The sequence below is a fragment of the Amblyraja radiata genome, chromosome 1 (genome assembly GCF_010909765.2).
Source record: "Amblyraja radiata isolate CabotCenter1 chromosome 1, sAmbRad1.1.pri, whole genome shotgun sequence".
Taxonomy (NCBI): Eukaryota; Metazoa; Chordata; class Chondrichthyes; order Rajiformes; family Rajidae; genus Amblyraja; species Amblyraja radiata.
The window spans coordinates 107,916,697-107,944,358 of record NC_045956.1 but is presented as its reverse complement, the minus strand read 5'-3'; the positions used below and the strand labels follow the sequence as shown (position 1 = coordinate 107,944,358).

The following is a 27,662-nucleotide window of genomic DNA, read 5'->3' as shown; positions in this document are numbered from 1 at the left end:
ATTGCAAGGTTTGGTGATTGAGAATGGAGGATCTGAAATTCTATTCTTGATTGAACAAGATGCCAATTTACAGACTACCTCAACCTATGTGTCCAGGAGGATAATAGAATAAATGGCAAGGAAGTGAAGTATATGTTTTGCCTGAAAATAATACCACTCGTCTTTCAGATGGGTTGTAAAATGAAATTTTGAATTAAGTCGAGCAGTTGATGGTTTCTTGGGTTGTTCTCAATTTAAATATTGTTTATCTGACTGGTGGCACCAAGGCAGCATTCTTCATTAGGATTCATTCTTGATAGTATTCCAGTACCTATTCTGTGACTGCTGTTATGAAGCAAGCACTTAAGATACAGGATACTGAGTTGGATGGTCAGCCATGATCATATTGAATGGCGGTGCAGGCTCGAAGGGCCGAATGGCCTACTCCTGCACTTATTTTCTGTTTCTATGTTTCTATGATCAGTTTGGAAAAAAAGTCCCAACCTGGAATATCGCCAATCCATGTTCTCCAGAGATGCTCCCTGACCTGATTTGCTTTGCATCTTTTTTTTTTGTAAACTGGCATGTGCGGTTTCTTGTTTCTACTTGAGATCTTGCAGTTTTGAGAGGTGAGTTATGGAACACATTAAATCCAGTCTACCCAGCAGCATTGACCCACTGCAGTTTGTCTACCAACAAAACAGGTCCACGGATGATGCCATTGCCCTAGCCCTACACTCATCCCGAGACCACCTGGATAAAAGAGACACCAACGTCATCCTCCTATATATAGACGACAGCTCTGCCTTTAATACCATTACACCATCCAAGCCTATCACCAAACCAGCAGGACTTTGTGTCAGCATCCATCTCTGCAACTGGATCCTCATCTTCCTGACCAACAGACCCTAATCAGTGAGGACAGGGGACAAATCATCGTCCACGATAATCCTCAACAGAGGGACTCCGCAAGGATACATGCTTTCTCAGCCCCTTCACTCCTTGTACACCCACGACCGTGCAGCCATGTACAAATCTAATTCAATTGTCAGATTCACAAACGACACCATTGTGGGCCGGATATCAAATGATGATGAGACAGAGTACAGGGGTACGTGTCCTGGTGTCGAGACAACAACCTTTCTCTCAATGTCAGCAAGGCCTAGGAGATAGTGAACGACTTCAGGATGTGAAGCAGTACACATACCCCAGTTTGCATTGACGGTGCCGAAGTAGAGATGGTTGAAAACTTCAAATTCCTAGGAGTCAATATCACCAACAACTTCTCCTGAACCACTCATATTGAAGCAACGTCCAAGAAAGCACACCAATGCTATCTACTTCCTTAGAATTCATAGGAAGTTTGGCATGTCTCCTACAACTCTCACCAACTACTACAGATACACCATAGAAAGCATTTTATCAGGATGCATCACAGCTTGGTTTGGGAACAGCTCCATCCAAGACTGCAAGAAATTGCAGTGAATTGTGGATGCAGCCCAGACCATCACACAAACCAACCTCCCTTCTATTGACTCCATTTATACCTCACGCTGCTTTGGCAAGGCCAGCAGCATAATCAAGGACGAGTCACACCCTGGCCACTCCCTCTTCTCCCCTCTCTCATCAGGCAAAAATTATAGATGTGTGAAATCGCACACCACCAGATTCAGGGACAGTTTCTTCCTAGCTGTTATCAGTCAACTGAATCATCCTACCACAACCAGAGAGCAGTGCTGAACTACTATCTACCTCTCTGATGACCCTCGGACTTTCCTTGATTAGACTTTGCTGGCTTTACCTTGCACTAAACGTTATTCCCTTATCATGTATCTATACATTGTAAATGGATCGATTGCAATCATGTATTGTGTTTCTGGTAACTGGTTAGCACATAACTAAAAGCTTTTCACTGTACAGGTGCACAACCTTTTATCCGAAGATCCAAATAACGAAAACCTCCGAATAGCGGCCATTTTTTCGGTCCTTGAAGAAAGGTCCTTGAAAACGTTCACCGAGGGCGGCCCGCAGAGGTGACAGCAGAACCTCCGGTCGGTCCTCGAAGAAAGGGGAACTAAATCCCCATTCATAAAAGAGAAGGTGAGGGTATATTGCGCGGGAAGGTTAATAATTGACAATATGCTGCTGCTGCCCGCTGAGTTAAAAAGTTCCCACGCAAGACTCATGATGCACAGTGTATCGTGAGTCTACCGTGGGAACTTTTTAACTCAGCGGGCAGGCAGCAGCAGATTGTCAATTATTAACCTTCCCGCGCAATATACCCTCACCTTCTCTTTTATGAATGGGGATTTAGTTCCCCTTTCTTCGAGGACCGACCGGAGGTTCCGCTGTCACCTCTGCGGGCCGCCCTCGGTGAACGTTTTCAAGCGCAAGCACGGAGATCCCAGAGACCCACAGCCAACAGCAGCCCAGCTCAGCCCCGCTCCAACTACAGAGGAAAACTGCAAACTGGCCGGAGACGTCAGGACCACCAGAAGCCGTTCCCCGAGCTGCGCCCCCTCATCGGGACACCGACTCCCAGGCCCACTGCAAGCACGGAAATCCCAGAGACCCACAGCCAACAGCAGCCCAGCCCAGCCCCGTTCCAACCAAAGATCGTTGGTTCCAACTACAGAGGCACCTGGGTTGCGGATGACGGGGCGCAGCTCGGGGCGTCGTAGGGGCCCATCGGGGAGCGGGTTCCTGTTGGTCCTGACGTCTCCGGCCACCTGCCATCCTCCGGGAACTGTACCGCCCTTGCAGGAGAGTGGGGTTGTTTGCAGTTGCAGAGGGAGGGGGCAAGGGCGGTACAGTTCACAGTCTCAGCTCTAGTCCAGGGGGGGTGGCGGGAGACGTCAGGACCAACGGGACACCGACCCCCAGGCCCACTGCAAGCACGGAGATCCCAGAGACCCACAGCCAGCAGCAACTCCAGCCCAGCCCCGCTCCAACTCCAGAGGAACACGTAGGGGAAGAAGCTGATGGTGTGCAAGGTACGTCTTGTTCTTGGGGTGGCGGATGAGGGGGCGCAGCTCGGGCTGTGGGCAAACTGCCACTTGTCGCCGTAGCGGCCCATCGGGGAGCGGATTCCTCTGGAGTTGGAGGGGGAGGGGGGTATTGTGCTGTTTGATCGCCCCCTGCTATCCCAGGGACAGGGAGACACAGCGGCTTTTTAGACTGGTGGGCAATCACTTCCAAAGTTCTGCCCACACAGTCAGTACACCTCTCCTACACTGCATTTCATACAAACATTTATTCTGCAAGAAAAAACTACATTGAAGACACAAACTCACGACCGAGTAACTGCCAGGATCGAGGCGCAAACTCGCGACCTAGCTCGGGGTTTCAAGAATCCCCGAGCTAGGCCACCTAAGGGCATGTAGCCCCGCTAGGATGACATGAGTGCGAGAGGTGATTCAATGCTGCGGGCACATTTACAAATTCAGGAATTCATTCAACACTGCATTTCATACAGACATTTATTCTGCAAGAAAAAACGACATTGATGACTCAAACTCGCGACCGAGTAACTGCCGGGATCGAGGCGCAAACTCGCGACCTTGCGGATATGAGCCGAGCACTCTACCACTGAGCCAGCCATTAAAATCTACGCTAAAAAATTTCCATTCCGAAGACCGACAAATTCTGAATTACGAAAAGTGTCTGGTCCCAAGGCTTTCGGATAAAAGGTTGTGCACCTGTACCTCGGTACATGTGACAATAAAATGCCCATATTTTGTAAATGAAGAACAAAATATTTGAAACTTCATACAAAGTGCCTGAGAAATCTACACACGTATTTTTTATTTACCAATATGGTGTGCAAATATTTTCTGATGGGATATCCTCATAATCTAAGTGGAGAAATTTGGTGCAGATTGGCAGAGACATAAGCAAAGTATCATGTGTGTTGTGTGTGTATGTGTATGGTTATTATTAGTTATATAAATGTTTTTAATTTCCATATTTCAAAAAAGCAAAATAATTTAGATAAAGATTTATTTAATTTCTATATTCCAATTTTTAAATAAATGCAATACTTTATAATTTATTTCATTTCAGGTTCTTTTGCCCCATTCCAATTTTATCATTTGAGGAAGACCCAGCTCATCTCTATGGAATTTAGGCAAGATCAATCACCATAGAAACATTGGGTAGGTACAAACACATCGTAATATTATTCATGTGAAACAATAAATGGTGTGCAAGCTGTTTAGATTTTCATATTTCTAAAATGTACTACTGGGAATTCATTGGGGGGGGGGGGGGGGACATCTATACATTTCACAACTTGTGAAAGTTTATTTAATGAAAATTAACTATACAAATGCACTATTTTGATAACTGCTTAAGTACTAATTTTTTGCAGTGTCGATTGAATGGACACTAGACATAATCTATACAACTAAAACTCTGATCTTGTGCTCTTCTGGTTTGCGGGGTTTTTCTATTTGCGCAAAAACGGTACGCAATTTTTCGCCAGGTTTCTCCCCGTTCTCCTGTGCTGCGAGTGCAACAAGTTTCATTCCGATCGGTGGTATATTGTAAAACCTATCGCGTTTAAAAATCTTAAAAACCGCGTGTGCGCAGATTCCTTCAGTCAGCACCACGCAGATTGGCCTCTTCTCCTGTCAGTCAATGCGACGCCCCTTCCTGCCCCAATTCCTCTCTCCCCTCCTCACAGTAACTTGTCTATCGCCTCCCACACCACCGGCCATGGGGAGGGGGGGTTCAGTGGAGGCCCAGTGGAAGCCCTGGTCCAATCTCTCTCTCCCTCATCACTCACCCCTCTCCCCCGCCCGCCCTCTGCAGCTATGGCGGTCCCGTCTACCGCCACCGTTGCGGTAACTTGCCCTCATGGCCTTCTCGGAGATCTTCTCCACCAGCTCATCGAACCTTGTGGTGCCCACCGTGACGAACACCGACTCCATCCCCCCGCGACCTGGCGGCGGGGGGTGGGCAGGGTGGGGACGGGCCCAGCGGGTGGGCAGGCAGTGGAAGGAGTGGGGCAGTGGAAGGGCCGAGCGGTAGCAGCGGGCGGTCGGACAGGACGGGGTTGGGCCGAGCAGCGCCTGAGCCGTAGTGGGCAGAGGAAGGGAGGGAGAGTCGGGTTGCAGGGTGGCCGAGCAGTTTGCGCGGAGTTTCACAAACACACACGCACACACACACGCACACACGCGCATGTGCACACACACTGCAGATGTTGCTTTTTATGGAGAGAGGGAGTGACTGAGGGTGGGGGAAAGGAAAGGGAGGGAGGGATTAGGGAAGGAGGAGAGGGGAAAGTTCCTGGTGAGGTGAGGAAGGATAGTGGGGGGGATTGAGGGAGAGGAATGGGTAGGGAGGGGGAATGTGGGGGAGGTGCGGAGACGGGGAAGAGGGGGGAGGTAGGGAGTGGAGAATAGAGAGAGAGGAGAGCAGTGGGGGAGGTCAGGAGGGATAGTGGGGGGGGATAGGGGCAGGTGAGTGGGGGATAGAGGGGTGGGAGGGAGGGAGTGACTGAGGGTAGGGGAAAGGAGAGAGATTGGGGGAGGAGAGGGGCAAGAAGAGGGAGGGTGAAGAGGAGGGGGAGGGAGTGTTGGAGGGTGAGGGGAAATGAGCTGCGCCTGCACAGTTGGGGGTATGTGTGAGTGGTGCAATATTGTGTTGGGGGGGGCGGATTGCATTGGGGGAATGGGTGAGTGGTGGAATATTGCATTGGGGAACGGTTGCGTTGGGGGACCAGGCCTCCCGTGTGACAGGGACACAACGAGTCCCACTTAATCTAGTATTAAGCAAATCTGAGAAAAATTACACAAGAAAAAATTATTGTGTTTATAGTCACTTTGTTTACTTATTTTGTGTTATGTGATTGTAATGTGCTTCTGGTATCATATATATTATACAAGTAGGCAGAATGTATTTATGTGACAAATTCTTTAATTTGTGGAACCAACTAGTGAACAGGTTATTTTTGATCGTGTGTTGTGGAATGAAAATTATAAATGGCCTTAGCCTAAGAGAGGATTGATCAAATTTAAATTTGGATTCAAAGTGCATTTGGATCGAAAGTGCCTGAAGCCAGAATTTTGAATGTAAACAAAGAAAACTGCAAAAGTATGAAACTGGGAAATTACATTGTGTTATGACAGTTGACAAACGGGTTAACTTTTAAAGAATTTAACAAAGCAATACGTCTATTTAATACGTTAAAACCCAGCAAAGTGAGACTTTGAAGTTCTCTCCCCAAGAAGACTGTAGATATGCCGTTGAGTATATTTGACAGAGATTAATAGTTTATTAGCTATTAAAGGAATGGGCAGATATCAGGTTAGTACAGGAAGTGGACTCCAACATAGATCCACCAGGCCTTAATCTCAAACACCACTACTGATTTCATCACTTCCGGCTCTCTGCCCTCTAAAGCCTCCAACCTTATCATTCCCCAGCCCCGCACGGCCCAATTTTATCTTCTCTCCAAAATCCGCAAACAGAACTGTCCTGGCAGACCCATTGTTTCTGCTTGCTCATTTCCCACCGAATTAATGTCCACATACCTCAACTCCATCCTACCCCCACTCCCTCCATACCTATATCCAAGACACCTCATATGCGTTTTGTCTCCACAATGACTTCAGTTTTCCAGGCCCCCACTCCTTCATCTTTACTGTGGATGTCCAGTCACTCTACACCTCCATCCCCCACCAGGAGGGTCTTTCAGCCCTCCATTTCTTCCTTGACCGCAGAACCAGCCAATTTCCGTCTACCAATACTCTCCTCCACGTAGCAGAGCTGATCCCTACCCTCAACAACTTCGACTCCTCCCACTTCCTCCAAATCCAAGGCGTAGCTATGACCCCTAGCTATGCCTGCCTCTTTGTAGGGTACGTCGAACAATTCCTATTCCAGGCGTACACTGGCTCTATCCCCGAACTCTACCTTCGCTAGATTGACGACTGCATTGGTGCTACCTCCTGCACCCATGCAGAACTCCCGGACTTCATCAACTTCACCAATAATTTCCATCCTGCACTCAAATTCACTTGGACCAACTCCGACATTTCTAGATCTCACCGTCTCCATCACAGGAAACAGACTATTGACCGACATCTACTACAAACCTAATGACACCCATAGCTATCTTGACTACACTTCATCCCACCCTGCTTCCTGTAAAGACTCTAACCCCTACTCACAACTCCTCCATCTACGTCGCATCTGCGCCCAGGATGAGGTGTTCCATACCAGGGCATCAGAGATCTCCTCATTCATTAGGAAACGGGGGTGCCCCTCTTCCATTATAAATGAGGCTCTCACTAGGGTCTCCTCGATATCCCGCAGCTCCGCTCTTGCTCCCCCCCCCCCCTTCGTAACAAGGACAGAGTCCCCCTTGTCCTCGCCTTCCACCCCATCATCCGTCGCATTTAATCCTCCAATGTTTTCGCCACCTCCAACGGGATCCCACTACTGGCCGCATCTTCCCATCTCCGCCCCTTTCTGCTTTCCCCAGAGCTCTTTTCCAAAACTCCCTGGTACTTTCCCCTGCAACCGCAGGAGATGCAACACCTGTCCCGTCACCTCCCCACTCGACTCCATCCAAGGACCCAAACAGACTTTCCAGGTGAGGCAGAGGTTCACTTTCATCTCCTTCAACCTCATCTACTGTATCCGTTGTTTCAGGTGTCAACTTCTCTACATCTGCGAGACCAAGCGCAGGCTTGGCGATCGTTTCGCTGAACACCTCCTCTCAGTCCGTCTTAACCTACCAGATCTCCTGGTGGTTCAGCACTTCAACTCCCCCTCCCATTACCAATCTGACCTTTCTGTTCCACGCCTCCTCCATTGTCAGAGTGAGGCCCAGCGCAAATTGGAGGAACGCACCTCATATTTCACTTGGGTACTTTACACCCCAGCGGTATGAACATTGACTTCTCTAACTTCAGATAGCTCTTGCTTTCTATCTCCATCCCCTTCCCCTTCCCACTTCTCCCACCAATCTTACTGTCTCCAACTACATTCTATCTTTGTCCCGCCCCCTCCCCTGACATCAGTCTGAAGAAGGGTCTCGACCTGAAACGTCTCCCATTCCTTCTCTCCAGAGATGCTGCCTGACCCGCTGAGTTACTCCAGCATTTTGTGTCTACCTTCGATTTAAACCAGCATCTGCAGTTCTTTCCTACACATAGATCAGCCATGATTGTACTGAATGGTGGAGCAGACATGAGGCATTGAATGGTCGATATGTGCTTCCATTTAGGCTTCTGTGCTGAAATAGAAATTGGGGGGAGTGGTCAAAGACATTTGCACTTGTATACTTCTCCTAAATTGTAGTTTAAAATGTCCTGCCAAGTTTGTAAATTTAATAATTCCAAAACCTTTGTACAGTTTTAGAAATCCCTCTGCAGATGATATGGGGACTGCGTACGACGATAACTGCAGGTGGACTTCTGTTATTGGTTAATTTAATGGGAACTGAAATGTTGAATTGAATACTTTATTGTCACATGTAACAAGTCACGGTGAAATTTTTTGCTTGCATACATTGCCAAGGTATGCACATTGTCACCCATAAAGGGTGTTTACAAAGTTACAAATTCCCTCCCCTTCCCTCATGGCGGGTCCACCCACACCGGGTCCCCGTTGCTCGTCCGTCTCCCTTACGGCGGCCACTCCACGCCAGATCCTCCTTTCTTCCTTCCCTCAGCAGCGGCTTCCTCACTTCCACATGGTCCGTCCTCGTCTGTCGGTTAGTGCCACCATCGACCGCCACACCAACCTCTCCACTATCTCTGCCGGGTCTCCTGTCTGCAGAGTTGGTGTACTGGACCATTTCACTTTGTTCAAAAAAACACAAATGTTGAATAGTATGTGGCCCACTTTTAAGACAATCTAAACTGAAATAATAGTTTCCACTGGATGCTGCCATATCTTTTGAATGAGATGTTGAGCTAAGTCTCTTTTTGGATTCTCAAGTGAACATAAATACTGCAATGTAGCATGTTTTCAGAAAACAAGTTTTTTTGCTTTTCTGTTGTCCTGATGTATTTATTATCTAATTTTTGAATGGTTTTGCATGTATATTCACCCCCCTGTTATATAAAATGGTTTGTGAGGTTGTGAAAGTGCCAAAGAAATGCTAGGTTTTCCTTTGTACGAGATACCAATAGTACCACTCCCGTCCTGGGAGTCGAGTTCGATTCATTGGAGGTGGTCTTGGAGGGGACGATGCTCCTCAAACTGCAGAGCATCTTTGACAATACGGTTCACCTCCTCCATGACACATTGATCAACCTGAGAAGCACCTTCAGCAACAGACTGGCTCTATCAAGATGCAGCACAGAACGCCACAGGAGATTCTTTTTTTCCCTGTGGCTATCAAACTGTCCAACTACTCCCCCTTCTATCGGAGGCAGACTGACTCCCTCCCCCCCCCTCAATCTTTGCACCCCCCATCCTGGACTTCCCACTCGTCACTTTAATTTCATGTATCTTGTTTTGTTTCATGACTGTTGGCCGACCAATTTCCCTCCTGGGATCAATAAAGTTCTATCATATCGTTTGAAAGAATCTGCTAATGAAAATGGATACCTCTTTACCTATAATTCCTAAAGTATCTATCCAAATACAGGAGGGCTCCATCCTGTATTTGGGTCTTTCTTGGATTCATTAACTTATTTGCAATATGATTTTTATTCACAACTCTACTATGACTTCTGTGAAGATGAATGGTTTGGTCATTGTCTTGGGATCTGAACAATATGGTTGTATATTTTGATAATGTTGCAGATTTAGTGAACCGTGTTGTATATTTGGATTCTCAGCCTTTTACTAGTTGCAGTGTAGTAAATTGCTTGTGATCTTTGGGCTTGAATGAGAGGTTGTGAGGGATGAAGAATTGTCTTATTTCCTCAAATGAAGGCTTGTTGTTCACTAACAGTTTTGTGTGGACATTTTAATAAATATTATGCTCTATTAGGTTAATTTCTCTTCATCCACAAGTGACATCAATGAAGTCTTGGTGGAAACAATTGGTAAATTGTGAACTGATGGAGATTCGTGCTTGCATTTACAATTAAATCCAGTTTTAAAGGAGCCTTTGTTTGGCAGAAGATATTTTACATTGTCTTTGCACGACATACATCTTCCACACAAGGATTTGCTTTAAAGTCTGGGTACACAATTGACCTTCGTGTTGAGTTTCTAAACATTATTGATTTTGACTTACAGATTACTGGGATCCATTACTAAATGAATACACTGTTGGGGAAGAGGTACTGGCCTTCAGACTATCTACAATATTGTTTCCAGCTATATAATTCACACTTTCTGAGATTTAAAAATATTGGACTCAATTCAAAAGCGAGCCACTAGAATGTTAAGTAACTTAAATGTTCTCGGCTTTCACTGTAAATCCTTTAACTCTGGAATAATAGTGAAAATGGTATGTGGGGAGTGCCGATTTGATTGGGAGTGGTTAATGTAATGATGGGATTAAGTTGCAACTTGTTGGGTATATTTTGAGAATTAGATATCACAAAAGCAGATAAGGACAACCAGGGGATTTGAGTAAAATACCGAAGCACAGAAAGATATTCCTTTTACAATGGTGGTGGATTTGTCAGTGGGTTGTGATGTTGGGCTGAGGGGAGTTACCAAGCAATGTGGATGCTTAACATTATTTCTGCCACTGTTTCTAATTTCAAGTTCAAGTTCAAGTGAGTTTATTGTCATGTGTCCCTGTATAGGACAATGAAATTCTTGCTTTGCTTAAGCACACAGAAAATAGTAGGCATTTACTACAAAACAGATAAATGTGTCCATATACCATGATATAAATATATACACACATGAATAAATAAACTGGTAAAGTGCAAATAACAGAAAGTGGTTATTAATAATCAGAGTTTTGTCCGAGCCAGGTTTAATAGCCTGATGGCTGTGGGGAAGTAGCTATTCCTGAACCTGGTTGTTGCAGTCTTCAGGCTCCTGTACCTTCTACCTGAAGGTAGCAGGGAGATGAGTGTGTGGCCAGGATGGTGTGGGTCTTTGATGATACTGCCAGCCTTTTTGAGGCAGCGACTGCGATAAATCCCCTCGATGGAAGGAAGGTCAGAGCCGATGATGGACTGGGCAGTGTTTACTACTTTTTGTAGTCTTTTCCTCTGCATGGCGCTCAAATTGCCGAACCAAGCCACGATGCAACCGGTCAGTATGCTCTCGACTGTGCACCTGTAGAAGTTAGAGAGTCTTCCTTGACAATCCGACTCCGTAATCTTCTCAGGAAGTAGAGGCGCCGATGAGCTTTTTTGATAATTGCGTTAGTGTTCTCGGACCAGGAAAGATCTTCAGAGATGTGCACGCCCAGGAATTTGAAGTTCTTGACCCTTTCAACCATCGACCCGTTGATATAAATGGGGCTGTGGGTCCCCCTCCTACTCCTTCCAAAGTCCACAATCAGTTCCTTGGTTTTGCTGGTGTTGAGGGCCAGGTTATTGCGCTGGCACCATATGGACAGTTGCTCGATCTCTCTTCTATATTCTGACTCATCCCCATCAGTGATACGCCCCACAATAGTGGTGTCGTCAGCGAACTTGATGATGGAGTTCGCACTGTGGTTGGCTACGCAGTCATGGGTATAGAGTGAGTACAGCAGGGGGCTGAGCACGTGGGGGTGAATTACTTGAATGATTTGGAAACCCAAAACATAAAGATCAAATTTGCAAATAGAATCATAGAGACACACACCACAGAAACAGGCAGAGTTTGTCGGAATACAACATTTGGGGAAAATGGTGGAATTTAGTTAATTTAGGATTAGAAAATTAGCTGGGGGTGAAATATTTAAAAGCGAAATTTAGCTTTCCCAGTCACCATACAGCAATGGCCCATTTAGTACCTGGAATTGACAATACTCTTCCAATGTTATAAAGCGATATACCATCCGACGTATTGATAAGCACTGCCATGCTAATACCTGTAAAATTAACTTTTGTATCCATTTGTAATTTTGAACATGTACTTCAGCTGCAAGATGTATGTTAGATTTAATTGATGGTCACAAAAAGTACATTTCAGTTAGTTCTTAAATATTTTCTTAACAGGAAGATAAAGCTCTCACTCAGAATTAATAAAATTGTTGATGTGATCTTTGGGTGTGTTCTTTCAGTCAGCCACAGTTATTTATCTCCCCAATGTATAAGGGGCTCAAATGGAGAATTATTTCTCATCTTTTCTGTTTGCATCACCAATTTCTTTGCTGAATTACCTTTAGAATGTTGCTACCTGAAAGACACTTTATAACCACACCTACAGCCACCTATCACTTTCCAGGCTTTGTCCCATCCCCACCTCTCTTCCAGCTTTCTCCCCCTACTATACTCGGTCTAAACAAGTGTCCCAACCCAAATTGTTGCCTATCCATGTTCTCCATAGAAGTTGCCTGACTCACTGAGTTACTCTAGCACTTTGTGTCCTTCTTTGTAGACCAGCAACTGCAATTCCTTGTTCTACGTTATAAGTACATATAATAATAAAAAAGAACTGCACATCATTATTTCAGAATACAGTATCATTTAGTTTGTGCGTAATGCTATTTGTGCTTTTTAAATACATTTTAATTGCCACTTGAACTCATTGCAGTGCAGTAAACCCTGGTTACAACTGATGTTGGGGGATGTGGGGGGGGGGGGGGGGGTTGGTTGGTGTCATTTATTGCTGATTAGCTGCAGATGGTTAATACACAAAATGACACAAAGTGCTGGTGTAACTCAGCGGGTCAGGCTGCATCACTGGAGAACATGGATAGGTGATGTGGGACGCTTCTTTAGACTGTTCGGTCTGCTGAGTTACTCCAGCACTTTGGGTCAATTGACTGTAAAACTAGGTACTCAAGCCACTGGTCTGCACCAGTGAGTTCTTCTTCACCGGTTGACCCACTCGTTGTGGCTCGCGTTGTAGCCCCTGAGAGGACGAACTTTCTTCAAGCTGCTGCTACTGAAAGGTTGCGATCGGTCACCGTGAGGCTCCCTCCCATCTCACCCATTGCTTTGTCTGTTCCCCGCTCCACCGCCATCTCCTCCTCTTCCTTTGCCTCAGTCACCAACATCTTCCAAGGTTTGGAGAGTTAGTTCAGAGATACAGCACGGAAACAGGCCCTTCGGCCCACCGAGTCCGAGTCAGCTAGCGATCCATTCTCTCTAACATAATTCACACCCATGGGACAACTTACAATTTTACCGAAGCCAATTAACCTACTAACCTGTATGTCTTTTGGACCGTTTGAGAAAACGGCGCACCCGGAGAAAACCCACGGAGGTCACGTGGACAATGTGCAAACTCTGTATCGACAGCACCTGTGGTCAGTATCGAACACGTCTCTGGTGCTGTTAGATAAAAACTCATCACTGTGCCACCAAGGGGGTGGAGGGGATGAGGCTAAGTGGGCAGAGTAATGGGGAAGGGGGGGAAGAGACCGAGTGGACAAAGCGATGGCTAACAGAAAGAAGGGGCAGCGGGGGGGGGGGGGGGTGGGGGGGGGGGAAAGAGAGATCCATGCTGACCGAACATGTTCTGTCAGTGGCAGTGGCATGAAGAAAGTATTTTCTCAGGGGCTACAACATGAGCCGCAATAACAGCCACATCAACCAAACCGTACGGTAGGTGAAAGGCTCGCTGGTGTACCTTGCGAGCAGGGGTAGGTGTGTAGGAAGCCTGGGCTGAGGAGGTGGTGCGAGCAGGGGTGACATTGGCAGGTTTGTGCCTTCTAACCAAATTCCGTGATAAAGGGGTCTGTTAAATTAGGCTTTACTGTACTCATTTCTTGTATTGAATAAGAGCCTGAAAACAAGGAAATACTCAACATTAGACTGTATCCGTGGGAAGAGAAACGGAGTGAATGTTTTGGAATGAAGGTTCGGCCTGCCATGCAGTTATTTCAGCGTTTTCAGTTTTTATTTTAGATTTCCAGCATCTGCGTTTTATGAAAATGTTCCCTTGTCACGAAGAGGTTTGCTAGTTGAATGTTGTAATTTTGATTAAAACCTGTAAGTTTAGATTACTTTGTTTACATGGCGTTTAAAGTGATGCACATTATCTCTGGAGAACAGATGTGTTGGAAATATGAGGTTCCACCCACCATGAATGGTTTGAGTGAGGGTGTTTTGCAAGTTGATAAACAGAAGCCAAGTTCCTGTTAATGAACGAATCCCAGAATGTCTGATGTTTCATGGAATTACATTCATTTTCAATTCTTTATCCATTGTCAAGGTGGTTTCTGCTAGGTCTACAAACCTGTTAAAATGTACCTTCGAGCTTCTTATCGATTGTTATACTGTGTGGCCTTATCGGTTTGCAAGGCAGGCAATGTGTCTCAAACATTGCTTGATAGCTAAATGTTGACCTGCAGCTTTTGGGCACCACCCAATTTCCCAATGACATCATTTGAAATCCAATGCAAATGATCCACCTTTGTGTATTAAGGAAATTGAATAAGCACTCGGTGTGTGGGTAAGGCAGTTAAAGCTGCTGCATTTATTTTCTGACACTTCATATGCAGGCAATGGATTTCTTGAAGCGAGTAGTGCCTGCGGTTATATCTGGGGAAGTGGTTTTGGATGTTGAGCCTACTGATACAGTTCCCAGGCTTTTAAAAATGAGACGGTTGAGTCTGCTTTCAGTAGGACGTACAATAGAAGAAATGAATTCCACCGTTCAGCTGCGTGGACCAGAGCCATCAAAAGGTGCACTTTTTGTATCTTAACTGTACTAGGTCAGCAATGGGTAGTGGCATAAACCTTTTGGGATTTGTATTATACTACAGAATGTTAAGATTTAATAGAATTACGTTTGTATCTTGCAGAAAGTATACAAATGTACTTTTTCTAGATCAACTAATTTTATAAAATTGTTTGGATGGTAGAAAAAAATAGGTAGATCTTGAAAAAGACAATTCTGTAACACAAATAAATATTGTTCAACCGATCTGATCAATTGGTTGACTCTCTTTAGAAATGATCAGGAGCTTTGATCAAACATTTAGGAAAGAAATTGATATTTTAATTGTATTTGTTTATTTCACATCTGAAATTAGGTGAACAGATGTATTATTGGAATTAAGGAATCTTAATAGTAGTTAAAAAAACTTGTTTTGACTATTATTTGAAAGCATGCTTAAACTAAATTACCTTAATCCAAACAGAAATGGGAGTGAATATTTGCTTTTACATTAATTCCTTCTGTTAATAATTACAAGCAGGCGTTAACCAACATGTTTTTAAAGATAAACTAGAACATTTTTACTTTTTCTTCCTTAAATTTAACTAGCAATAGGTCTCTTGAACTTTTATAAACAAACAGTTATCTGTCTTTTATTAAAGAATCAGAAATTTGGAACAGGAATTCCAGTTGATTACCTATGTTATTGGTCTAATGGAAATAAAATGTCTTTAGATATCGTTTGGGTAAACAGTTTTGAGAAATATTTGAACATTTGACTTTTGAGTTGGCTTAATAATTTAGTTCTTTCCTGCCAGTAAATTGTATTTCTTACTTTAAAACTTATTTTGTGCCCTTGTGGGGTTTTCCTTCTGGATACTTATTAATCTTGATTTGTCTCTACTACCAAATGTGTCGACCTTGCTTCAGACGCACTCCATTTTATTTGTTGAGCTCTTCTGGCATTGAGAATATCCAGATTTTGTTCACAGCGATCCTCACTCAAGATAATAGAAAAGACTGACAGAATTTGTGTCAGGGATGTAAAACGGATGAAAATTCAAATATATATTTACGAGGTAGATGGGGACTGTATATGCATGGATTTAACAAAGAGGATATTCTTGGAAGTGAAATAAAGGTTGGAGCTGAGATGCAAACGTTTTAAAGGTAGGGTGGGTCAATGATTTTAGAGGTGTTTTGGAGGAGTGGAGTGATGACTATGCATTTGCAAAGGAAGTGGCTAGTACAAGAATAAACTGATGATGTGCGTCTGCATGCAGTTGAGGTTGATTGGCCAGTAGATTGTGGAAATACGATTAAAGGAATAGGAGGTGAATCTCATGGACTAAGCATACATTACCTCACACATTCCCAGACAATTTCATCAGCTGTCTGTTTGCCCTTTCTATTAACTTCCTTATAATTGAATAATACAGTACAAGGAACAGTTTTTAATTATTGGGAGGGTACTGTATCTTTTTTGATTTTTGAAATGTTCTCTGACTCAGCCTTTGCTTCGAATATCCATGGTTACCAGATATATATTTCCACAATTGCAGATTCACTTGAGGAAGAAGTGTTTCCATTCGATATTCTGAAAGTCGGAGATTAGTTCAGTTCCAATTAGTTTATTTTTGCAATTTAATAGATTTTCAATGGCAAACCACAATCAGAATTGGCAACAACACTTCCTCCTCAATGTCCGAGTTAGTGGTCCCCTGCTGTGCTCCCTTTATCCCCATGACTGTGGAGCCAGACACTGCTCCATTGCAATCTTTAAATTAATGGTTGGTACCACCGTTGTTGGATGAATAATGGGTAACGATGAGTCAGAGGGCAGGAAGGATATCAATAATATGATTCAATGGTACCAGGAAACAATCTTGTTTTTCAATGTTAGCAAGACCAAGGAGCTGATTGTTGACTTCAGGAATGGAAAGCAGATGGTCCAGATACACGTCTTCATTGGCTATCCATTCATTGGCGGGAAGGCAGTGTAAAGGGTCAACGTCAAGTTCCTGGGTGGGATATCTCTGAAGATCTGGTCTAGGCCCTGCACATTGATGCAATCACAAAGAAACCTTACCAACACCTCTACGTCCTTAGAATAACGAGATTTAGCATGTAGCTAAATGCTCTGTTCAATTCTGCAGTTGAGAGCACACTGGCTGGTTACACCATGGCCCCGTTCAGTAACTTGAACATCGAAGATCGAAGGAGGTTGCAGAAAGTAGTGTATATTGCCTAATCCATCATGGATATTGATTTCCCCACCATCGAAGGGATCTATGGGACATACTGCTTAAAGAAACCAGCGATTATCTGCAAAGACATACACCACCCTGGACTCGCTTGAAGGTGCTGGTGCCTGAGTACTATTCCCACCTGGTTCACATACAGCTTCTTCCCAGCAACCATTAGTTCTTGAACCAAACTCAACAACAAACTCAACAACAGACTATTATGGACTTTATGTAAATAGCACTGTCGCCTGATTTGTGCTATTATGGTCTGGTTATCTGAGTATTTACTGATAATTTATTGCATTATTAATAATTGCATATTTATTTTTGTGTTGCTGCATGAATGTGCCTGCAAAGTACGGTAAGAATTTCATTGTTCCATTCCCGATGCATCTGACAATTAAATATCCTTCAGTGACATTCCAATATTCTTGATTATAAATTTGTAGCGGAGTGGTTACTGAACCTACCATGAAATATAAAACAAAAACTGTTTTTGCTAAGGAAATTTAAAAGGACCTTTGATCTATGAGCAATATTTTGTTATAAATTAAAGTTGCTAATCTGAATGAATTAAAGAACTTTGCTCTTGTAGTTTACGTCCATTTTGCAGAACAGAAGGAAGAATACTGGAAAAACTGCACAGTTTTTGTTATCTTACCTAAAAGAGGATATAGTAGTTTTGGCGAATGGCCAAAGGAGATTTGCCAAGCTAATTGAAGACACAATAGACTACAGATGCTGGAATTTTCACCCAATCCATCCCTGCCTGAAACGTCATCTGTCCATTTCCCTCCAAGATGTCGCTTGACCTGCTAAGTTCCTCCTGTGTTCTTTACTCACCAGGTTAATTCCTGGGATGAGAGGGTTCTTGTGTCAAGAGGGTCGGAGCGTTTGGGTTTGCATTCCTTGGAGTTGTGAAGAATGAGGAGTAGCCTTATTCAAATGTTTAAGATCCTAAGTGGGCTCTGTAGGGTAAAGTTTTTCCACTCAAGAAGAAGCTACAAAATAAGGGGCCAGTCATTTAAAACTGAGGCGTGTGGAAATTTCTTCTTCAGAAGTAGTTAATATCTGCAATTCTCTGCCCTCTGAGAAAAGTATTCAGTCCATCATGTCTAACAAATAACTTTTCTTCCCCATCTTGTGCCAAGATCTTAACTCCTACACTATTGTCTTGTTTGCATTGTTTTGGCTTATTATTTGCAGTATTTACCTTGGGTCTCCATTCAATGGTATGGGGTGATTTTCCGATGTCAAATGTTATTTGTAAATGTTGGTTGATGAAGAAACATAATCTGCAGCAATTGGAATCTTATCTGTGGGTCTGAGGTTGGTTTTGGTTTCAAAAACCAACTTTATAGACTCAAGTACAATGTCCCTGGCTGACTCAACAGTGTGGTAATGAAATAGCTTTGCAGTGTCAAAAGTGTCACCATTCACATGAAATATTAAACCCACACCTAGACTATTCTCTCAGACATTTTGAAGAACAGTAGATGAGTTATCCCATTTGACAGTGTTCACTGGTTATTACTACATTTTGCCTTTTAGTGAAATTTTGATGTGTACAAATTGGTTGGGTCATTTTCTACATTACAAGGTGCTGTATCCCATGGTGATGAATGGTATGTTTTTCCTTTTCCAGCAATTAACATAAGGGCTTTAATTTAATTAATTCCACTTCCATAGTGCTATATTCAACAGGTTGCACAATGTAGAATGATGCGAGTGCTGCATTATGTTAGGCTCAATTGTCTGGCTCAATGCCCGGCATGGTGGCGCAACTGTAGAGTTGCTGCCTTGCAGCATCAGAGACCTGGGTTCAATCCTGACTTTGATGGAAAATATGAGGTTACTAACTTTTTGGAATGAAAAATGAGAATGGAAATTGGTACTTACTGGCAGTGCTGGTGCAGGATTCCCAAAAAGTTAATTTGCAAGTTGAATCGGTAGTAAGAAAGGCAAATTCAATGCTCGCATTTATTTCAAGAGGGCTAGAATACAAAACTGGGATGTAATGCTGAGGCTCTATAAGGCGCCGGTCAGGCTGCATTTGAAGTATTGTGAACAATTTTGGGGACCATATCTGAGGAAGGAGGTACTGGCTCTGGAGAGGGTCCAGAGGAGGTTTACAAGAATGATCCCAGGAATGTGCGGGTTAAATATGATGAGTGTTTGACAGCACTGGGCCTGTACTCGCTGGAGTTTAGAAGGATAAGGGGGGACCTCATTGAAACTTACTGAATAGTGAAAGGCTTGGATAGAGTGGATGTTTCCAGTAGTGGGAGAGTCTAAGACTAGAGGTCATAGCCTCAGAATTAAAGGATGTTCCTTTAGGAAGGAGATGAGGAGGAATTTCTTTAGTCAGAGGGTGGTGAATCTGTGGAATTCTTTGCCACAGAAGGCTGTGGAGGCCAAGAATGGATATTTTTAAGGCAGAGATAGATATTCTTGATTAGTATGGATGTCCGGGGTTATGGGGAGAAGGCAGGAGAATGGGGTTAGGAGGGAGAGATAGATCAGCCATGATTGAATGGCGGAGTAGACTTGATGGGCCGAATGACCTAATTCTGTTTCTATCACTTATGACCTTATGACCTTTATCAGACTGAGAATGATTGCAGTATAAAAAGAATAAAAGGGCCTAATAGCACATGGAACACAGAAATAGTATGTAAATAGGAAGACAGCAAGTACGTAGGAAGGTATTGTGCAAATTTACATTTATATTAAAATTGCATCTGATAACTAGTGAAAGGTATACTTGGCTTTACACAAAGTTATATACTGGCAGTCACACTTTGCATAGTATACTGTTTCTCAAAACAGTGATTAGTCTCACATAGATTCATGGCTCCCCTTTGAGAATAATGTCACTTTGAACGTTGGACCTAGGCTTTCTCCATGATCCCAGGTTGTTCCAGGGTTAGGTAAGGAGTTAAATCTAGTTTCCAAGACTCCCTCACCTCCCTTTTCCTGTGTCTCCTCCAGTAAGATGAATAATTCAGTCCAAATCTGACCTACTTTGACTGTCATCGTCCTCACTGGCTGCCACAGTGTAACCTCCATTTTCCACTGCAGCAGTGGTGTCGCATCATTGTTATTGGCACCAAGCCAAAGATCTCTATTGCGCTCGTATGCACAGTCTAACCACATGCCTTCTGAGGCCTTCAGATACCTCTTATTATGATTATCATAACAGCCAGCTCATTTGCCTGTCATGTAGGCAGTGGATAACAGTGGCGACATTTTTGGTGTTGATCCATTGTTTCTGATCTCACTACCACCAGATGGCTGCAGTCTTATTCCTTCCTATTGAGACCAGTAAAGCTAATTAATTCCAAATGCATTGCTGTTGCTTAGTGAAGCTAAGAGAATGTTACATTGGAGTATTTTTAGAGGACAGGGTTGTGGTGGAAGGGTGTTATTCTGGCTAGACCATTGTAGTTGTGCAGGGATCTGCGCTGTGTTTACGATATACGTAACTGACTTGGACGTAAATGTAGATGAATAAGCAAATTCGGTATTCCGACTGCGCGTGCCCAGGTCATAGGGCACTCGCTATAAACATTCTCGGCAACAGTAGTGCTGCGTTGTGTGCAGGCTTGCGTTTCATCCGGGGTCGGGCCTAGCTCTCCGGCCGATGTTGAGTTGCTGCTGGGCCATCCCTGTCCGGAGGTGTCCGGGGTGGCCCCGGACTTGCAGCCGCTGGCTCCAGCTCGGCTCTACCTCTCCCGCCGGGTTGGCCAGCAGCCCTCCACCTCCACCCCCCTTCCCTCAGTCCGACACCGAGATCCTGCTGAGGATGGGCAGTCACCGGCCCTGCTCAAAGACGGGCGACTCGGAGCCGCTGCCGCTGGAGTCGTCCTGGTTGGAGCGAGAGTTTGCGGATGGGTTCCTGTCGGGCGCCCGCTGGAGCTGCTGGTGCGGTTGGTGATGATGGTGCTGGCGGCAGCAGCAACCTCCTCCCCATCCCTTGCCCAGCCCCAAGCCCAGAGTCCGGGCCAGCTCCAACTCCAGGTCAGGGCTGAAGGCCGCCAGTCGAGCGCCGTGGTGGAGGAGGTCGAGCCCAGGCTGGCGCTCTGGCGCAGGCGAGGCCGGGGCTCTCGCTCCTCCTCAGAGTTGTGAATGAAGTGACAGCGGGTACCGTAGGGGCAGAAGCCGGTGGTGTGCAAGGTGCGGCATGGCTCCGTCTTGTACTTGGGGTGGCAGCTGAGGGAGCGCAGCTCGACCAGGCCGTGGGCGAACTGGCACTTGTCGCCGTACTTCGCTGGAGCAGAGTTGGGCTGGAGTTGGCGCTGGCTGTGGGCCTGTGGGTTCTCCGCTCTGGCTGTGGGCCTGGGGGCGCTGGTGTTGTCGGTCCGGGCTGTCGGTTGGCCCGGCGGAAGGATGCGGAGTTGAGCTGGGGTTGGCACTTTATGCGAAGGCTGTGGGCTGGTGTCCCGTCGGTCCGGACGTCTCCGGCCACCCCCCGGGCGGGGATGAGACACTCGAGTGGGGGGAGGGGGGGCAGACGGGGACGGTCCAGTGGCGGTTCAGCAGCGCTTGCGGCGCCGGGGACCCGGGTTCGATCCTGGCTGCGGATGAGGCGCAGGTCTGTGTGCATGCAGCTGCCGAGAATATCTCTCCGCCGGTCCAGTCTCCCCCACCCCCGTTTCCCACTCACATCTGCCCCCTCTATCTGACCCCTGATAAATACTAGCTTGAAAAAAGACAAAAAATCAGACGCAAACTATATCTACAGCGTTCAAAAGGGAACTGCAGATGCTGGAATATCGAAGGTACACAAAATTGCTGGGGAAACTCAGCGGGTGCAGCAGCATCTATGGAGCAAAGGAAATAGGCGACGTTTCAGGCCGAAACCCTTCTTCAGACTGATGGGGGGTGGGGAAAGAAAGAAGGAAAAAGGGAGGAGGAGGAGGAGCCCGAGGGCGGGCGGATGGGAGGGTGGGAGGAGACAGCTAGAGGGTGAAGGAAGGGGAGGAGACAGCACAGGCTAGCCAAATTGGGGGAATTCAATGTTGATGCCATAAGGACGCAAGGACCCCAGACGGAATATGAGGTGCTGTTCCTCCAATTTCCGCTGTTGCTCACTCTGGCAATGGAGGAGACCCAGGACAGAGAGGTCGGATTGGGAATGGGAGGGGGAGTTGAAGTGCTGAGCCACCGGGAGGTCAGGTAGGTTATTGCGGACTGAGCGGAGGTGTTCGGCGAAACGGTCGCCCAACCTACGCTTGGTCTCACCGATGTAAATCAGCTGACATCTAGAGCAGCGGATGCAGTAGATGAGGTTGGAGGAGATACAGGTGAACCTTTGTCGCACCTGGAACGACTGCTTGGGACCTTGAATGGAGTCGAGGGGGGAGGTGAAGGGACAGGTGTTGCATTTCTTGCGGTTGCAATGGAAAGTGCCCGGGGAGGGGGTGGTGCGGGAGGGTAGGGAAGAATTGACGAAGGAGTTGCGGAGGGAGCGGTCTTTGCGGAAGGCAGACATGGGGGGAGATGGGAAGATGTGGCGAGTGGTGGGGTCACGTTGGAGGTGGCGGAAATGGCGGAGGATTATGTGTTGTATTTGCCGGCTGGTGGGGTGAAAGGTGAGGACCAGAGGGACTCTGCCCTTGTTGCGTGTGCGGGGATGGGGAGAGAGAGCAGTGTTACGGGGTATGGATGAGACCCTGGTGTGAGCCTCATCTATGGTGGCGGAGGGGAACCCCCGTTCCCTGAAGAACGAGGACATTTCCGATGCCCTGGTATGAAATGTCTCATCCTGGGAACAGATGCGGCGTAGGCGGAGGAATTGGGAGTAGGGGATGGAGTCTTTACAGGGGGCAGGGTGGGAAGACGTGTAGTCCAGATAGCCATGTGAGTCAGTGGGTTTGTAATGTATGTCGGTCAGGAGTCTGTCCCCTGCGATGGAGATGGTGAGGTCAAGGAATGGTAGGGAAGTGTCGGAAATCGTCCAGGTGTATTGGAGTGCCGGATGGAAGTTGGTGGTGAAGTGGATGAAGTCAGTCAGTTGTGTGTGGGTGCAGGAGGTGGCACCAAAGCAATCGTCAATGTAGCGGAGGTAGAGGTCGGGGATGGGGCCCTGGTACGCATCGAACAAGGATTGTTCAACGTACCCGACAAAGAGGCAGGCGTAGCTGGGGCCCATGCGTGTGCCCATAGCTACGCCTTGTGTTTGGAGGAAATGGGAGGAGTCAAATGTAAAGTTATTGAGGGTGAGGACCAACTCCGCTAAGCGGAGGAGAGTGTCAGTGGCTGGGTATAGGTTGCTCCTCTGGTCGAGGAAGAACCGGAGGGCTCTGAGGCCATCCTGGTGGGGGATGGAGGTGTAGAGTGACCGGACATCCATGGTGAAGATGAGGGGGTGAGGGCCCAGAGAGTGGAATGCGTGGAGGCGGCGGAGAGTGTCTGAGGTGTCTAGAACATAGGTGGGGAGGGATTTGACCAAGGGGGATAGGATGGAGTCAAGGTATGTGGAGATGAGTTCGGTGGGGCACGAACACGCAGAGACAATGGGTCTGCAGGGAGAGCCGGGTTTGTGGATTTTGGGGAGAAGGTAAAAACGGGCCGTGCGGGGCTGGGGAACGATGAGTTTGGAGGCTTGGTCAGGTAGGGCGTGGGAATTGATGAAGTCGGTGATGGTGCTAGAAATGGTGGCCTGGTGCTCGTCAGTGGGGTCATGGTCCAAGGGTAAATAGGAGGAGGTGTCCGAGAGTTGGCGCGTGGCCTCAGCTTTGTAGAGATCGACGCGCCAGACTACCACGGCACCTCCCTTGTCGGCTGGTTTGATGACCCAGTCTGGGTTTTTGCGGAGTGATTCGATGGCAGTGCGTTCAGAGGGGGAAAGATTGGAGTGAGACAGGGGAGTGGAGAAGTTGTCTACAGCGCTTTGTTCGATTTTTTTTGCGGGTGACCTTTGACAAATCCCATGATTCCTTGCGTTTTTCAGAATTCCGAACTCTCTTTTTGCATAGAAATGGGTGGAGAAATGACAGACGGAGTTTAATCTGAGCATTGGTGAGGTGTTCTTGACGTGGAAGCTCGAATGTAAGAGGAAAGTGTATGGTTAATGGCAAGACCCTCAAAGGCATTGATGTGAGAGGGAACTAGGGGTCTAAGTGCATAGCTCCTTGAAAGTGGCAACACAAGTAGATAGAGTGGTAAAGAAGGCATCAGTACAGCGCAGAAACAAGCCCTTCAGTCGACAATATCAGTGCCAAACACGATGCATGAACAAATCTTATCAGCCTGTACATAATCCATATCCCTATATCCCCTGTGCATCCATATGCCTATCCAAAAGTCTGTTAAATGCTACTATAATTTCTGTCTCGGCCATCACCCCTGGCAGCATGTTCCAGGCACTCGCCACCCTCTGTGTATATGAAAAAAAAATTGCCCCACGCATCTCCTTTAAACGTTGCCCTTCTCACCTTAAAGCTATTTTTTTCCCCATTGTGGTGAATAAGGTTCTGACTGTCAACACTATCTATCCATCTCATAATTTTATATACTACTAGACTAAGTGGGACCCGTTGGGTCCCATGTTCACACGGGAGGGCTTGTCCCCGAACGCAATATTCCACCTCTCCACCAATTCCAATATTGGTGTCCAGTGGGGGGGGTGGGCTTTCTGGAGGGTTGGTTTCCAGAGGGCTACTATGGACATTGTGGGCCAAATGGATTCTTGGGGTGGCAGTTCAGTCACTCAAGCCTGATGTGCTGGCAGCTCACTCACGGCTGGTGGGCTGGCAGTTGACTCACGACTATTCCATGAAATTCCATTTCAAGCAGGGTGCAAGGCCACCAAATTCAAATGCAGTTTCCTACCATTTCAAGCAAGGTGCAAGGCCACCAAATTCAAGTGCAGTTTCATACCACTTCAAACAGGGTGCAAGGCCACCAAATTCAAATGCAGTTTCATACCATTTCATGCAGGATGCAATGCCACCAAATTCAAATGCAGTTTCATACCATTTCAGGCAGGGCGCAAGGCCACCACATTCAAATGCAGTTTCATACATTTCAAGCAGGGTGAAACCACCATAAAACCACACAAAACACTACATAAACACCACACTCACAGTTCAGTAGACATTCAGTGTGTTCAGTTGATTCACAGCTCAGAGTCGTGACCTCTCCCTCCCCCATCTTGCAGAGACTGAGCCACACCCACACTTCCGGGTTTTATAATCCCCCCTCCCACCGGTAGGGGCGTGGCCTTCATGACGTCATTGACAGGAGAGAGATTCTCAACATTTTTTAAACACTTTTATTTTTCATTGATGGGAAGAATCCTCTGCACCTGATGAGTGGAGCGGGACTGAGTAAGATGGCCAAAAATCACAGCCGTAAGTGGTAGCGTTTTATCTGAATACAGTGCAAACAGGAAGTTGTCAAGTTTCGACTTTTTTTGCTGTGCTTTATTTCAAACCAACCACCACCAACAACCATTTGCTGTGCTTTATTTCAAACCAACCACCACCAACAACCATTTGCTGTGCTTTATTTCAAACCAACCACCACCAACAACCATTTGCTGTGCTTTATTTCAAACCAACCACCACCAACAACCATTTACTGTGCTTTATTTCAAACCAACCACATTTTCATTTTCAAACCACATTAAGGGCACTCATGGTCAGTAAAACCACACTCACAGTTTAGTAGATCCTTCTTCAGACTTTTCGGAGGGAGGAGGAGAACTTATTCAAAGTAGGCATACCTTGAGGAGATTTTGCAGTGGAGTAGACAAAATGTTTCAGAAGGAACTGCAGATGCTGGAAAATCGAAGGTAGCCAAAAATGCTGGAGAAACTCAGCAGGTGAGGCAGCATCTATGGAGCGAAGGAAATAGGCAACATTTCGGGTCGAGACCCTTCTTCAGACTCATTCTTCAGACTCATTCTTCAGACTCAGTCTGAAGAAGGGTCTTGACCCGAAACGTTGCCTATTTCCTTCGCTCCATAAATGCTGCCTCACCCGCTGAGTTTCTCCAGCATTTTTGTCTACCTATAGTTTTTGATTTGTTCAAAATCATTGAATTGAACCAAGTGATAAATGAAACAGTGGCTATGTTCAGCAAAAATAAATTGCGGCAGGTACTCAGTGGGTCGCGTACCATCCGTGGAGAGAATGGGCAGGTGAGGTTTTGGGCTGGTACCTTTCTTCAGACTGTGGATTCAGGGAGGGCGGATAAAGATGGAAAAGAGAAGTGGTAGTGAGGCAAGGCTTGGCAAGTGGGTCTGAGCAAAAGGCAGTGGTTGAGTAGGCCATTCCTTGGAGCGCAGGAGGATGGGTGATCTTAGAGAGGTGTATAAGAGAGGAATAGATCCGGTAGATGCACAGACTCCCTTGCCCAGAGTAGGTACATCGAGGACCAGAGGACATAGGTTTAAGGTGAAAGGGAAAATATTTAATAGGAATCTGAGGGGTAACTTTTTCACACAAAGGGTGGTGGATGTATGGAACAAGCTGCCAGAGGAGGTAGTTGAGGCAGGGACTATCCCAACATTTAAGAAGCAGTAAGACCGGTACATGATTAGGACAGGTTTGGAGGGATATGGGCCAAATGCTGGCAGGTGGGACTGGTGAAGCTGGGACATGTTGGTCGGTGTGGGTAAATTGGGTGAAAGGGACTGTTTCCACACTGTATCACTCTATGACTCTAAGTGATAGCTGGATACAAGTGAGGGGGGATGTGATTCGCAGAGTAAGTGACAAAAGCTAGACCTGAAAACGTGGCCAAAGGGTGACAAATAAGGAAGGAGAGCAAGTGAATTGTAAAACTGGATGTAGGAATAAGGGTGGAAGGGGCAAGGGCAGGAGAAAAAGTGGTGGGGTGGGGGGGTGCTTTGTAGGGTTTACTTGAAATTGGACAATTTAACGTTCATACCATTCGCTTGTTACTACCCAAACAGGATACAAGGTGCTGTTCTTTCAATGTGCATGAGACTTCACTGTGGCAATGGAGATGATCAAGGATACAATGGTCGGTATGGGAAAGGGATTTAAAATGGTTAGCAACCAGGCACTCCAGCAGGCCTTGGCAGACAAGGTCGAAGTCAGAAGAAGGGTCTCGAGCCGAAACGTCACCCATTCCTTCTTTCCAGAGATGCTGCCTGTCCCGCTGAGTTACTCCAGCATTTCGTGTCTACCTTGGCAGACAAGGCATATGTTTGGTGAAATGGTCACCTAGACTCCGCTCTGTCTCATTAATGTAGTGGATGTCACATCAGGAGTAGAAGAATGGAATATATGAAGTTGGAAGGGGTGCAAGTGAACCTCTGTATCACCTGGAAAGGCTGTTGAGCTCTCTGGATACAAGTGAGCGAGAAGATGGTGGAATAGGAGTTACATTTCATGCAGTTGCAGGGTTGTGTTTGGGGAAGAAGCAAGTTGGGTGGGGAAGGATGAGCAAATCGAGGAGTTTCGAAGTGAGTGTTCACTATGTTGCACTCGTATGTTGCAAAACATACTTGGCGAATAAAATCTGATTCTGATTATGAAAGGGAAAATGTGACTAATGTCCTTGCATAAGCAGGTGAAGTCAACTTATCCATGGCAGTTATGTTTATGTGTGAAAAAGTGGTAAATGGGGTATTTGTTAATTTTCCAAAATGCAAAGTTAAAAAAAGACGGGTCGTGACTTGTATATATCCAGAAATCTTTTTGGTTGTAAAATATGATGACAGCAAGACTTGTTGATTTTCCTTTAAGTCATGGCCTTCATTTCCTCCCA

The 27,662-nt window shown here is 46.0% G+C and overlaps 1 protein-coding gene across 6 annotated transcripts in view; it reads left to right on the top strand.

Moving 5' to 3' along the window:
• Positions 1 to 27,662, top strand: part of fryl (FRY like transcription coactivator) — a 318,781-nt gene that overhangs the window by 34,393 nt on the left and 256,726 nt on the right. For 4 of the 6 annotated variants that reach the window (XM_033028264.1, XM_033028273.1, XM_033028287.1 and 1 more), the window contains exon 1: positions 14,453 to 14,696. In XM_033028264.1, the coding sequence (XP_032884155.1) occupies positions 14,507 to 14,696 (190 nt within the window). In that variant the 5' untranslated portion in view covers positions 14,453 to 14,506. Of the gene's footprint in view, positions 1 to 4,041; positions 4,134 to 14,452; positions 14,697 to 27,662 lie in introns of those variants that run through there. The other 2 variants (XM_033028305.1, XM_033028297.1) reach the window with 2 other exon arrangements.